Source organism: Gymnogyps californianus, unplaced genomic scaffold (assembly GCF_018139145.2).
Source record: "Gymnogyps californianus isolate 813 unplaced genomic scaffold, ASM1813914v2 HiC_scaffold_78, whole genome shotgun sequence".
NCBI classification, from domain to species: Eukaryota; Metazoa; Chordata; class Aves; order Accipitriformes; family Cathartidae; genus Gymnogyps; species Gymnogyps californianus.
The window spans coordinates 220504-235151 of record NW_026114471.1 but is presented as its reverse complement, the minus strand read 5'-3'; the positions used below and the strand labels follow the sequence as shown (position 1 = coordinate 235151).

At 38.7% G+C, this 14648-nt stretch overlaps 1 protein-coding gene across 1 annotated transcript in view; it reads right to left on the bottom strand.

Moving 5' to 3' along the window:
• Positions 1-460: 460 nt before the first annotated feature.
• Positions 461-14648, bottom strand: part of LOC127029117 (synaptic vesicle glycoprotein 2C-like) — an 84937-nt gene continuing 70749 nt past the window's right edge. The window contains exons 10-12 of the mRNA XM_050914762.1: positions 12930-13133; positions 11858-12017; positions 461-644 (exon numbers count right to left, since the gene is read on the bottom strand). Coding sequence (XP_050770719.1) covers positions 461-644; positions 11858-12017; positions 12930-13133 — 548 coding nt within the window. The remainder of the gene's footprint in view (positions 645-11857; positions 12018-12929; positions 13134-14648) is intronic.

Below are 14648 nucleotides of genomic sequence, written 5' to 3'. Positions count from 1 at the left end.
CCTGATTAATGCTGCATGCATTGATACATGTAAGATTAACATTCTTTGCACCAATACTGTTAATTGACTTACATGTCTGTACTGTTACAAAAGCTCACAATGCCATGGCCAAATTTAGCATGTATTTTTAAATAATATGACTGCTTGCATTTTAAATATCTAATTATCAGTACGGTTTTTACCTTCCTGGACATGTCACTGAAAGTGTTTTAAGAGGTAGCTTTGCGGTTTGAAGTTAAGTGGTTTTAAATAGCAAAGTATGCAAAAGCAAACAAAAGTTAAATTTAAAACTTTCATACAGAGGTTTCTAAATCTCTGCCACTCCAAAGTATCTTTTGAGTTTGATTTCTGCCATCTGAGCACTCTACTAAGCGTTGAGAATCTGAAGCCTTTGCACTGTAAGTCAGGAGAGTTGACATTTGTATGAAGGAGGAAATAAATAGTAAATGGCTTTTTCCAGTTACATCAACACCTGGGTTCTTGTGTCAGGAAGTCGAAGTCCTACCAGACCTCCACATACTAGAACAGTAGAAGCAAGGAGAATAGGGATTGCTTTGGTGATACCAACAAGGGAACCGAATATTAAGTTTCCAAGTACAGCTGCTGCTTTGCATAATGCATTCAAAAAGCCAAAGCCTGTTGCCCTAGAAGAGAAAACAGAATACAGTTAAAAATGGGTGAAAGAGTAAAGCCTTTGAGACAAACCCTCAGTGGGAATAAATCAGTACAGCCCCAATATCTTAAACAGAATTTATGCCAACAAGGATTCTGTACCTTTTCTTTATAATGTGAAATCAAAGCTCAGCTGCTACAGCATTTTATTAAGGCAAATTCATTCTATTGCCTCAGGGACCAAAAGGTGAAATGAATGACTGAATAGGTAACTTTACACCTCTACACTAGAGCAAAGGACTTGCAAATGGAAATTCAGTAACATTTAAAGTGTTGGACTGGGAGACAGGAGGTGGGGAATCTTTTGAGAGCTACTTTGTAATTTGGGAAGGAAGTAATCAGAATAAAAGATCGATCATCTTGGGGTACTGAATAGAAATGGATTTCTTACAGGTGGTATACATGTTCAACCAGTGCTTTCTCAAAAGGCTAATTAGACCTCCAACAATAATGAATGGCTGTCTCTTAGGGGTAAAGAGAATGGGGCATAAAAAAAACCCCTGCTTGGTGCAGAAGAGCTATCTGAGAAACTTTAGAGAAAAGGGAAAGGAAATAGATTGCCAACAGAAAGTATGACACTGGTAACTCAGAGGGGCTTTTGCATTGCAGAGGCGTGATTTTAGTAATCTGGATTTAGTATTTTAGATATTTGGTAGCCTGTGTGTAGATGTATTATGCAAACTGCTATCATTTTAATAAATTCTGTTTTGACATGACTGTATGATTCATAGTTGCAGGAATAACCTTGTCCTAACAAAAAAGTGTCTTAAAAATATCTGTACAATAGTAGAATCTCTAACATTTCTCAAATCTCTTAGAAGTGAGAGAAGGACTATGCGGAGCTCACACTGTGCTCACTGGGATAAAATAATAAGAATCAGGAGGATAGAAACTTCTTTTCAGAACAAAATGTTTCTTTCTTGTTAATATTAAGTATTGCCATTAGAAGGAAAAAGCCCCCAGTCTAAACAGCAGGGATTAACAGAAATACTAACGGACTGAGTGACTAAAAAGAGCCCTAGTTATTGTACTGAGGTACATGTGAGGGAAAGGAAGAAGTCCTGTGCTCAGATGCGGCCCAAATTCCTAAGAAGTAAGTTTGAGGAACTTCTACTGGAGATCTTAAAGAGCAGCCCAGAGAATCAACTTGAAGTAAGCAGACTTGATCCCAACTGAGATCAAGGATATAAACTCTCAAGGTTCTTCACAGAACTATTTTTTGATTCTGAAAACAGCAAACCATGGTATCAAGGGAGAAGAGATCCTCTCCCTCAAGCAACCAATGGACATGTCCACAGCCCAGAGTGTCACTAGTTCACCTACACTGCTCTTCTGCAAATCTGGTCACTGGTCTCAATAGTGTCGATCACTCAGGCCCTTCAGTGTCCTACATCCAAGTCTTATACTGGGGGAGTGGTAAAAGCTTCTGTCTAGTACAGTTGATGGGGATATAAGTGTTTTCAGCGCTGTCCGTGCCCTGACCATATCTGACATGCTGTGCTTCAGAATTATACCAGTCCTGGTATATTTGAGGACCCTGCACCAAAAGAATGATGAAGGTAGGTCTAGATCCTTCTGGCATATTTCTAAACGGCTCTAGTTTGCTCTAAAAAGCTGAACTCTAGTTAACCCACAGAGTCAACTTCAGAATCTGAACAAGATTCAGAAATGTGCTAATTTGAAGTAATGGTACTTTGACTGTCAAATTCTTGAGTTAATAGAATGTTTGCAGGACAGAATTAAGTGATGGAACAGACTAGTTAATATACCTTCAAAAAGGTGGGGGTTTTTTCCGTTAATGTTAAATATTCATTTGTCCATGGTTGCAGACCAAAGTCAACCCTCTAAAACATTTCTTATGGAAGTAAAATCATAAGAGTCGATACTTACTGTTCCAGTGTCAGCTCTGTGTATTATATGCCTTTTCTGACTCCAGGACAAGACACAAGTTAGTCTCTTTTGCTGGGTGATTATAACCATAATATATTTATTAGAACTTTGGCTATATGTCTCTTGCAATGGACAGCAGTGTTTCAGTCTCTTTAAAATACCCGAGATTTAGCAAAGTAATTATGATTTTGCCTGAAGTAATCTTAATTCCTCTTTTTGTAAAACATGGTACCCATCCAGATATTGCACGACAAGAAATATCAGTGATATCTAAGGAAGGAGAGAAAGATCATTTGGATGGCAGAGCAGAAACTACCCAGAAACACAGGTTGAAAAAACAAGCAGAAGAGACTCAGAAATGCTTCCTGAATGGTCAAAGCCCTTACTTGCTTGTTTTTTCTAAATTTGATTAAACTTGCAGTACTTACATAATACTTAGTGCCTAAAAAGCTAAATGTGCACATCCTGGAGGTGACCATCTTCAAAGTGACATGCTCTGCTGCCTGACAGTGCAGACCAGCGAGGGCTGCCTGAGAGTGCACTGCTGAGAGAGGCAGATAAGGAAACTTTGGAAGTGTTGCTTGTGAAGCTTTTCTGACACAGAAACATTTGCAGCAGTTCCTTGAAAATTCCTTCCTCAGAAGGAATGAGCAAGCTTTAGGAAGACTTTTGGAGAAGTCAGTCCAAAGGAGGAGTGGAAGATGCACTGAAGGAAACAGCAAAGAGCCACCCTACTGGAGTAAACTTTCAAAGCCTATGAGAAGAAGATCAAGTCTCTACCACAGAAACATCTGTACTACAATGGCAGATAAAGCAGAGCATCAGAAGAATACTTGCAGGAAGCTGACCAGAACGGGAAGAAGCTCCTGACAGGGAAGGAGCTCCAGACTGATGCATCTTCTAGGGTGAATGAGAGCGCAGGTAGGAAGGAGGAGCAGGAAGAAGAAAGACTGGTCAACAGCCAGATGAATATGAGCCAGCAGTCTGCCCAGGTGGCCAAGAAGGCCAATAGCATCCTGGCTTGTATCAGAAATAGTGTGGCCAGCAGGACTAGGGAAGTGATTGTCCCCCTGTACTTGGCACTGGTGAGGCCACACCTCGAATCCTGTGTTCAGTTTTGGGCCCCTCACTACAAGAAAGACATTGAGGTGCTGGAGCATGTCCAAAGAAGAGCAACGAAGCTGGTGAAGGGTCTGGAGAACAAGTCTTATGAGGAGCGGCTGAGGGAACTGGGGTTGTTTAGTCTGGAGAAAAGGAGGCTCAGGGGAGACCTTATTGCTCTCTACAACTACCTGAAAGGAGGTTGTAGCGAGGTGGGTATCGATCTCTTCTCCCAAGTACCAAGTGATAGGACAAGAGGAAATGGCCTCAAGTTGTACCAGGGGAGGTTTAGACTGGATATTAGGAAAAATGTCTTCACCAAAAGGGTTGTCAGGCATTGGAACAGGCTGCCCAGGGAAGTGGTTGAGTCACCATCCCTGGAGGTATTTAAAAGATGTGTAGATGTGGCACTTAGGGACATGGTTTAGTGGTGGACTTGGCAGTGTTAGGTTAACAGTTGGACTCAATGATCTTAAGGGTCTTTTCCAACCTAAATGATTCTATGAAAGTAGACTTTATCCTAAACAGGTAGGAAAAGTTTAAAGACAACACAGCTAGCCTGGAAAAGAGTCTATCTGATAGGGTAATAACAGGCTGCAGCTATTTTGAACAAGTCAGGGAAAGAAGGAGAGGAAAAGTCAGAACTGTTCCAATTTCAGCCTTGTTTACACACAGAAAGTATTTCTAAAGTTATAGTGGTGACTGGTTGTGATCAATGTCTGCACGTGTAAATACAATTTCTTTGGCTGCCAGTACTGATGTAAAACCAAACTTGCTCCCAAATAACAGTAACAGAAAAAACCCCAATATTCACATAGAGAAGAGAGACACAGTCATCAACAGCCTCAGTATATTCAGATACCAGAACTCCCCAAGGAATACATAGATCTAGGTAATGCAAATTTGGATGCAGGCAGGAAATCTTTGGAAAGGCAATAGTACAAAACTTACATTCACTGTTGTTTTATACTAGGTTAGAAAAGTAAGCTGTTTCACAGATGCTATTTGCTTATATCAGCTAGTTATAACAGGGGTCTGAATATATTTTTCTGAGCAATTTGGACCATTTATTTTCATGTGCTAGGCTCTACAGATAGCACATTCAGGGCTGCCACTGTGATCTAGATCTTGGGTTATCTACCCAAGATTGCCTTATTCCTGGTTTCGGCTGCAATAGAGTTAATTTTCTTCTTAGTAGCTGGTACAGTGCTGTGTTTTGGATTTAGTGTGAGAATAATGTTGATAACACTCTGAGGTTTTAGTTGTTGCTAAGTAGCACTTATCTTAAGCCAAGGATTTTTCAGTTTCCCATGCTCTGCCAGCAAGCAGGTGTGCAAGAAGCTGGGAGGGAACATAGCCAGGACAGCTGACCTGAACTAGCCAAAGGAGTATTCCATACCATGGAATGTCATGCCCAGTATATAAACAGGGGGGAGTTGGCCGGGAGGGGCTGATCGCTGCTGGGACATTGGTCAACGGGTGGTGAGCAATTGCATTGTGCATCACTGTTTCTTTTCCTTGGGTTTTATTTCTCTTTTTCCTTTTATTTTTGTTATATTCCTTTTCATTACAATTATTATATTTCATTATTATTATTGTTAGTATTATATTTTACTTTAGTTATGAAACTGTTCTTATCTCAACCCACGAGTTTTACCTTCTTTCCCTGATTCTCCTCTCCATCCCACTGGGACCAGGGGGGGGAGTGAGGGAGAAGCTGTGTGGTGCGTAGCTGCTGGCTGGGGTTAAACCACGACAGGTTTAAAGTAATTTTGTAATAGAATATCTCTTATCTTTGAGCAAAATTAAGGTAATTTTTTGGCACTGAAAAACCATTTCTGCTTTGTAAAATGGACTTATTCAATTTTTCCAATTGTAAGGGGTCGTTATTAGTCTAATCCCATTAATGTTATCAAATTATAAACAAAGAAGAGTAATATAAAGTATGCCCATATTTATTGCCCTTGGCTGTCCTGATGATACAAAATGAACAACGCAGAAGTTCAATCTTTTGATCTTAAGCAGTTTTCAGGCATGTCCTTTTGCCTAAAAAATGTGCATCATCAGCAGGAACAGTAAGATTTTTACAGGCTTAAGCAAAATGTTTCAACCTGTACCTGAAAAGCATTGTCACTGTTCAACCTTTTGTCTTCATATCCTTCAATTTTAATACTGTGTTTGAATGTGAATTTGTTGTGCATTAATACTCAGAACGAAGTCATTGAGCAAACTGTTGAGCTCTAGGGATAGCAAATTCAGACTTGTTGGTTTATAAGCATCTTTCTTAGAACAGTGTTTGTGATTCAAATCAGCTAAAATCTGTATTAATTCACACTTTCATAAGTCATTCTACTGAATCCAAGGAGTAAAAATAGCCATGCAATATATATGCCGTAATACAAATACATATACGAGCACAGTTTTTCTCTTGCAGCACAAATACAGTCTTTGCTACAGTGTTTCAGGAAAGTGCTAGAATGTATGGAAAGTCTGCAAATGATCAAAGATATGCGACGTGTCATCTCAGCATCATGAATTAATTAAATGAAAAAATCCAAAGGCATAAGGCCATTACTATATACATCAATTTCCCTTATGTTGATCAGTTACTGGGTAAAGCACTGGCACAAAAATGTCTTTTTGACTCCATGAGCAATCCTCATTACTGGCCAAGGGAGTTTGGTAGCAAGAATCCCTCGTCCAGCTAGAGAATGTCAATAAATCCTTCAAGCACATCAGTAAGACAATGCTGATGAATCAATTTGGGCTTGCCTTTAGAAAAAAAAAAAAGTTACAGATTTTAGTATTGATAGAAGAAAAATGCAGAAGTCATATAAAAGTGTCAGGTCTGAGAGAAAGCTGGATGTTAGAGAAAAGGAATTTTCCCAAATGTATTTTACTTCTGGTGCTGGGAAAGCTGTGACAAATTAAAATACTTAGCTTCCTTTCACCTAAGCCCCACATAACAAATAGCAAGAATCCAAACAGTTAAAAATAGAGGGATTATCCAAGCCTTTAGATTAAAAGAGCTTGTTTCCTGGTTGCCACATGTGCTCCTTCTTAGACCAGGTGCTTATATTCCTACATAAAATATTTCAGGCCCACTTTTCCATTGTTGATAGTCAGAGCACCTAACAACTTCATTGTACTGCAGTGGAGCGCTACTGAACGTGTAGCACAGATATTTCATAACTTTCTTGCCAGAGCTAGTGCTGAGCCTATCCAGCACTTTACAAAAGACTCTGAATCCCATTTTTGTGGATGTTGATAACATGCAAAGGCTATGAAAACAGAGTTTCTGAATGTGCTATGGACAATTTTCTAATGTCCATTTTCAGATCTTTTAAAAAAAATGTGTACACAGATGCATATTATAGCCTGGCCAATTACAGCACTCAGTGTGCAAGTAAAACCGTGGAATTTGCCTTCCTGCCTTGGCCTACTGCCTAAGGAATTGCGTAGGTTCAGCATTTCATGCCTTAAAAACACCAACATGAGATTTCAGCAAAATGCAGTTGAACCACATCCACAGGATGGCAGTAGAAAATAGCTGTCAGGAAGTCTACTGTAAGTTGATGACTGCTGTTATGACTCAAAAGAATAGAAAACTTCTGACAGCCACAACAATAAAAAGTTGGACTTAAGACACCCCATGAATAATGTTTATTACCCTGGGGACAAATTCTCAGGACTCAAGAAGAGGAGCAAAAGATAAATATAATGAACTGAAGATAGGTGACTTATTTCTTAATTATGACCAAACCCTTATGAACTTATTTCAGAGGTATTAAAAAAGGCAAACCAGGATGACTTCATTTTATAGCACACCTTGAATTCTAAATATTCCTGGCCAAGATTCAAACCCAGATGTCTGGCAGCTGTAGTAAAACTGATGAATTGTTGGTTATGATGCAATCTGACCTTGATCTACTCTGCAGGAGATACAAGGAGATGACCTATTTCTATTCCACTTTCTGTTTAGGTTTGGCTTATTTGTATCCACTCCTTGACAAGAGTCTTGGCTTATCAAGTTGGTGCTTCCCAAATTAGTTCACAAGAAGATATTTATCATTTATGTGAAAGTAACAATTGCATTTATAAGTCATAAAAATCTCCTAAATGTTACTTCTTCAGATAATTTTAACTCTCTTCCATTCATATTTGTATTACAGGCAGAGCTAGGAAATTGTGCAATGTTATTGCAAGCCCCTTGGGCGCACACATTACAACACATTCTATAATTACCTCATCGTGCAATATTTTTTTCTGCATCACTGCCAAAGCACAGAAAAAAGAGAGCTTGAGGAATAAAACATGTATGTAGTGAAGGAAACTTGGTTTCCCTCATCTGTTGCAGAAGCTGAAAGGTGCACTGTGAATAAGGTTGGGGACTGCAAGATGAGAAAGCAGAGTCTCATGGTTAAGGTACTTGAGTGCTGTCAGGAGAAAGGATACAATCCCTGCTCCTGCCACAGAATTCTTATATGATGCTAGCAAGTCACTTAAAGCTAACTAAACAGTCATTAAGTATGCATTTCACATTTTCTGTGTGCTCATCTTTGCATCTTCAGGTTTGTGTTGCTGAAGTGCTGAGCGCTTATAGTTGCAGTGGAAGTTATACTTTCAGCCCATTCCCTCTTCTAAAATGCTCAGTGACTGGGATCATAGGTACCACATGTATCAAATTGGGCACCTAAAGTAATTTTAAAAAATATCTTTTTCCTCTGTGCCTCAATTTCTACATCACCTTCTTTCAAAGTAGTGTTCTAAAAATACAGAAAGTTTATTAAAGAGTAGGAAATCACTCTAGGAGCACTCAAAAATGTTTGCAAGACGTTTAATAACTCTCCTTCAGAGCAGAGCTTCCATGGCTATGGAATGGTTTGGCTTTCAAGAGAGTCATGACCGACCAAAGACTTTTCAGAACCAGCTGACTGCTGAGCAATCCAGGATAGCACAGGCCATTAAGAGAAGACAAAGGACGAGAGAAAAGATGAGACAAAAGATGAGATAATACAAGTTCTTTACATTGTGGAGCTGGATTAATTTACTTGCTTATTGGAAATTAGCTAGTTTATAGCTAGTCATCATGGGTGTCCTTTAAAATTTGTGTATTGAAAAGTAAAAAAAAAAAAAAATATTATTAAATGATTATTCGTTACCACCATGTGTATCATCTGGAAGACAGAAACCTACCTATGACTAGCATTGGTAACATATTATCACCTTTTAACATAACTTCTTCATCTACCTGAGAACCATTTGAGATCTATACAGTCTCTAACATCTCTTATTTTAGCAGTTGTGCAAATCAAATGAGGTTTTATAAAGAATATGCAGACAAAAGCTATGCTACAATGGCATAAAGTTTGAAAGTGCTTATCAAGAATTTAGGACAAACTACTTAATTACCTCAAATCCAGGCATAAGTAAATTAAAATGTAAATACATAGGTGAGTTTGAATGCATACAGAATCCAAATCTGTTAAGATTTTGAAGCAACCTTAACTTTGCCCTGCAGGTAGCTGATGAAGAGGAAACAAATGTGTCCCATGTATCATATACGCTGCACATTTCCAAATTGCTCACCACACCCCTACCTGGCAAAAAGCCAGTATGATCCATAAATAACCTGGAGTGTGATTTATGAAACACCTTTTGTACTACCCTGCATGACACTGGCAAAGCCCCAGTGGTTTGGCAACTGGCTGATTTCCATGAGGAGTTGTGCAGGAGGAAAAGGAGGGGCTGCACAGCCTGGTCTCTTGTGCATGGTATCGTGAACTGGCCTCCTTCCACACACATTTCTTCCAGCCCAACCTCCAGCTGCGCTTTGCTGCTGGTTTGTGGTCATTTCACTAGTTGGGAGTAAGGAAAAAGTACATATTGGAATAGTAAAATGGTGACACAGTGAGCAAAATTGTTGTGCCTAGATCACCTTTTGAGGGAAAACTGGAAGCCAGTTTCAGGACCAGATTAACTCTGGATGCAGCTTTAAACTGAAAGTGGAGCACATCATTTTAAGTATGAAGGACCTCGTATGCAAAAACAGATCAGGCAGCTTTGTGTACCATATATGCCTGGAAAGGCTGTTCAGCCCTACAGCTACTTGCAGAACCTGGAAATTCCCAGCAAACTGTGGCAAGTCATGCTAGGCTATGGAGATCAGAGGAATCTTAGAAGAAAAGACAGGACCATTAGAGGTGGGTAATGGTGGCTGTTAAACTGTAGCTGGTCTGGACAAAAAAATATCAGAGAAAAAAAAAAATGTGGGAAACAGTCTATTTGAGTCCCTGAAGGTATTCATTTTCAAATAGTTCTATGAAACATGAAGAAGCTTTGCCCCAATCTAAAAAAAAACACGTATAAGGAAGAGACTTCTAGAATTGCTTGTTTCCTTATAACCCAACTGGCAAAAACTGGCAGTGATAGAACCAGAACTTTGGGGAAAAAAATCTCATCTTCAGTATATGTCAGCAATGTCTTTCCTGACAAAGGTAGATTTGGCCTATCAGCCTTTTTATATTGATAATATAAAATGACAAGTTTTTCTATCCAAGTTGTTGCAAAAAAACCCCAACAACTCAGCTGCAAGTAAATTTTTGAGGTGGAATTCAATACAGCTATTATTGTACACATAAGCTTTTTAAAAAAGGAAAATGGGGAAAAAATTGCTACAATCTCAAAGCTAGTGGAAACTATTAAAAACAACTATTATCTACAAAATTCAGATGCCCTAGAATAGATATCAGTTACATTCTTTTTATAATTTCTAGTAATGATGATCAGTTTTTCTTCCGTTAACATCAATGGCTTTTTCAATTATTTTTCTTCATTTTAAGAAAATATTTGTGCCTACTACGTTCAGGAATGTCAAGAAGATAGCTATTTCTAAAGGATATTTATTAGAATTATATCATAGAGTTTGGCTGATGGAATAATTCTTGCCAGAAGAGCAATTTCCTGAGGTGTAATAAAAATAGTAGTGCTTAATATTAAAGCTTAGTGTTTTGGATTCATAAGTAGCTTAGTATGGTTATTTGATATAACCACAACAATGGAGATCTATTTCTTGTGTGAAGAAGCATATATTTTTTTTTAAACACCAATGAAAAGAAAACAGAGAAGCCAGTCTACAGTCTTCCTCTCCTAATGGACAATACCAAAGCCAGTTGCACCTGTGTCCAAAAACTTAGACTTGCCAACAAGGCATCACGCATTTATAAACTGGAAATTTTTTTCACCATATTTGAAACTTCTAGTGAATGCCATAATGAATAGCACTGTGATAAGAGAAAGGACACGCCGTCCCTTGGCAGGAATCTGGGCAATTTTACACAGAATGTTTTTAAGGAGGGGGGGAGGGGGGGAAAGATACCAGTCTATTCAAGAAAATGTGGCTTTTCTATTTTTACACTTGACATACAATAGCATATGACTCGACTGTTCTTCCTTCAGTCCATTCAGTGACATAAGATCAGCATTAAAGAGTACCCTGTATCTCAAAAAAAACCCCATGTCGTCTAGCAGCAATGCTTGCAGGACATGGAAACTGTCCTGAGCTTTCCTGCAAGAGCCTTGAAGGGTCAAGAGCAGCGCCTGAGACATTTTTGTATCTGCTTAATGATGAGTATGTACAGACTCCTAGTGACCCTGCGTACAAATTCGTAGCAGACTGATTAACAGCTCAGCATGGTTCAAGCCCACAATCTCTTCCAGAAGATACTGTTCAGCTCCAAAGAGTGATTTTTTGTTATTATCATCCCCACCATTTCACAGCCAACAGACAAATGCAACTATATTGCTATTTTGGACCAACTATTGCCATCATAGCTAGTTGCACTAGGGGAAACCCAGAAATATTCCATTACTGTTTTCAGAAATACTACTCATTAGCTGTGTTTTAAATGAGAACAGCAGTTAGACCTTCTTTTTTTTTTTCCATATGAAACTACATTTGTGGTATATTCCTGATTAGGGGATATTTGATGCAAAATACATACCAAATAGCTCAAAAAAATAATCTTTTTGATTATTTTTCCCCTCCTTGTTATTCATAAGACAAACTATTTGTTCAGCCCACTCAAAACATCACTACCACTGTAAAGCTCATACTTAACCATTTCTATTTACCATTTCTGCTGGTACATAGAGCTATAGTCAGCAAGGTTAATGGAGATGTATCTGCACATACCTTCTGTCTGTAGGATACAGCTCCACAGTAATGACATCAAGAGAGTTCCATGCTGAGATGGTGAGACCGTTGTACAGGCACAGCATACCTATCATCATGGATTCACTGGTCCCAAACCACAGGAAAAAACAGCTTATGCCAGAAAGAACCATGGAACCACCTAGGTACAAAACAGATGAAATGAACACTAAGTGGAGCTGTATTTAAAGAACGATCTTTGTTTGTTGTGTCAAATGTTTCTATTCACACAGTGTAGCTAAATAACTTACCCATATATTTGAGTTAAAAACTAAAGAGACATCCTCTGCTGGTAAGACCAGTCAGGCAGACAAACATTATAAGGGGCTCAGGGAAAAAACCATAACTCCTCAAACATTAGTATATATAATAATGTATTAAGCTAGAATCCTCTCCAAACTCCCAAAGCAATCTGCCTGAGGAAAACTACCCCTATTCTTCTTCATTCATCATCTGCTGCAATTACATAAAACTCATTCATATATTATAGTAATAAAAACACTGAGTGGGAATTGCATTTATATAGAGATATTCTCCTAGAAAATGAACATAATGAACTACCACATAGTTATTTAAGTAAAATGAAAACAGATTTGTGATTGCAGATAATCCACAGTAGATATCTTTCAGCTGTGTTACTTTGCAAAGTAGATAACAGGCAAAGGACTGCTGACTCTTCCTAGGAGCTGTTTCACTAACTGAGGGTTACCTGTATACATCTTGCTTTCCTTTCAGTTAGAGCAAAGACAAGCTAATGGTCAGCACTCTCCAAAATCTCATCCCAAATACCTAAATTGCAGTCTTATAATATCAGTGTGGAAGAGCAATGACTGATAACGTGACATAGCAGAACTGGTTACAGACCCATTTGTTCCTAGAGTTTCTAAATTGGGGGCTTTTTAAAACTGCACTTAGAATACCACATAAACGAAGTATCTGTAGAAGGAATGTTCTGCATCTCTCTGAACCAAATCCTTTAAAAAGAGAACATGTTACTTTATCAGGAGAGCTTTAGGTGTTGGTGCTGTTCCCTGTTTTAAAGTGAAGCCCCTACCTAGCATCGTTAACCGTCCAATTCTATCCATCAGGAGAGCAGACACAATATTCCCTGGTAACACTGCCAAAGTTCCCAGGAAATTAACAAAGTAGATCCAGTAGGCACTGTAGTCGTCATTGAAAGAAATCTGGCATCCTGTCCTGATGTGGAAAAATGTGCAATTTATCAATTCGCTGTCAACAAATTTATATTGCTCGAGATCTGTGGAAAGAAGAAAAAGAAAGATTTCAGCTAACGGCCAACTCCATATGCAGCTTTTGATTAAAAACATTTCAAGTTTAGGCAACTTTAATGACAACTAGGAGCTTTCACTGCTTTGTAAAATGGGACTAGTTAATGCTGTTAATTTTGATACCTTTTTATCTTAATAGAAAAATATGCAAAGCTCATGAAAAAGAGCAACTAAGGCCTGGAATTAGGCAAATTATATTAATGTATTTCAGCTCTGCTTGGACTGTATTTGGTTAAGACCTCTCAGCACCAGCTGGTCTTGCATAAAAAGCACTGGATATCTGCAAGTTTCTATCACTTGGTCTTGCTCGGTATCAGACCTTCTATTTCCACACCAGATAGCCTTTCAGATGAGACTGCTGATCATGCTCAGTTTGGTTTGACTTCTTTTAAAGGGAAATGTTCCTACGGAATTCAGATTAAACCCATTTTCATTTCTGAGCAGGCCGCTTTGTCTTCAGCTTGAACATGAATGAGTTACTACATGCAACAGTTCAGGCCATTCTTCTTCGAATACCTTTTCAGAGATCTCTCCTTATACTTTTCTCTTTCTTTCTGTTCCTCCTGTCAGCCTTTTAACATTGAATCAAGAATACTTTCCTTCCAGGCAAAGAAAGCTGGGCATTGCTTGTTCTGAAACATAACTCTATTACTATTATGATTGCTGGAGTTACAGGAAAGCGATAAGAAATGCCGCATCTTTCCAACAAGCTTAGTTGGCCATATTCTATTTTCACTTATATTGTATTAAACTGAAAAAAAAGAGTCCTCTGTTTAAACATATGAAAATACACATTCCTATTTTTGGTAGAATACTTAGTAGACTGGTGTCATGGTTTAACCCCAGCCAACAACTAAGCACCACACAGCCGCTTCCCCCTCCCCCCTCCCAGTGGGGTGAGGAGGAGGAAAAAAAAAGTAAAACTCGTGGGTTGAGATAAGAACAGTTTAATAACTAAAGTAAAATAAAATATAATACTAAGACTAATAAAAATATAATAATAATAATTGTAATGAAAAGGAATATAACAAAAAAAAAAGAAATAACACCCAAGAAAAGACAAGTGATGCACAATGCAATTGCTCACAACTTGCTGACCGATGCCAGAGCCACGATCCGCACCTCCCGGCCAACTCCCCCCTGTTTATATACTGGGCATGATGTTCCATGGTATGGAATACCCCTTTGGCTAGTTCAGGTCAGCTGTCCTGGCTATGCTCCCTCCCAGCTTCTTGTACACCTGCTTGCTGGCAGAGCACGGGAGACTGAAAAGTCCCTGGCTTAAGATAAGTGCTACTTAGCAACAACTAAAACATCAGTGTGTTATCAACATAATTCTCACACTAAATCCAAGACACAGCACTGTACCAGCTACTAAGAAGAAAATTAACTCTATCCCAGTCAAAACCAGGACAACTGGGAATGATTATAGATAAGGTAGTTTGAATCCTGAACTCAGATCCCCATGCCACAGCAAGCACAAT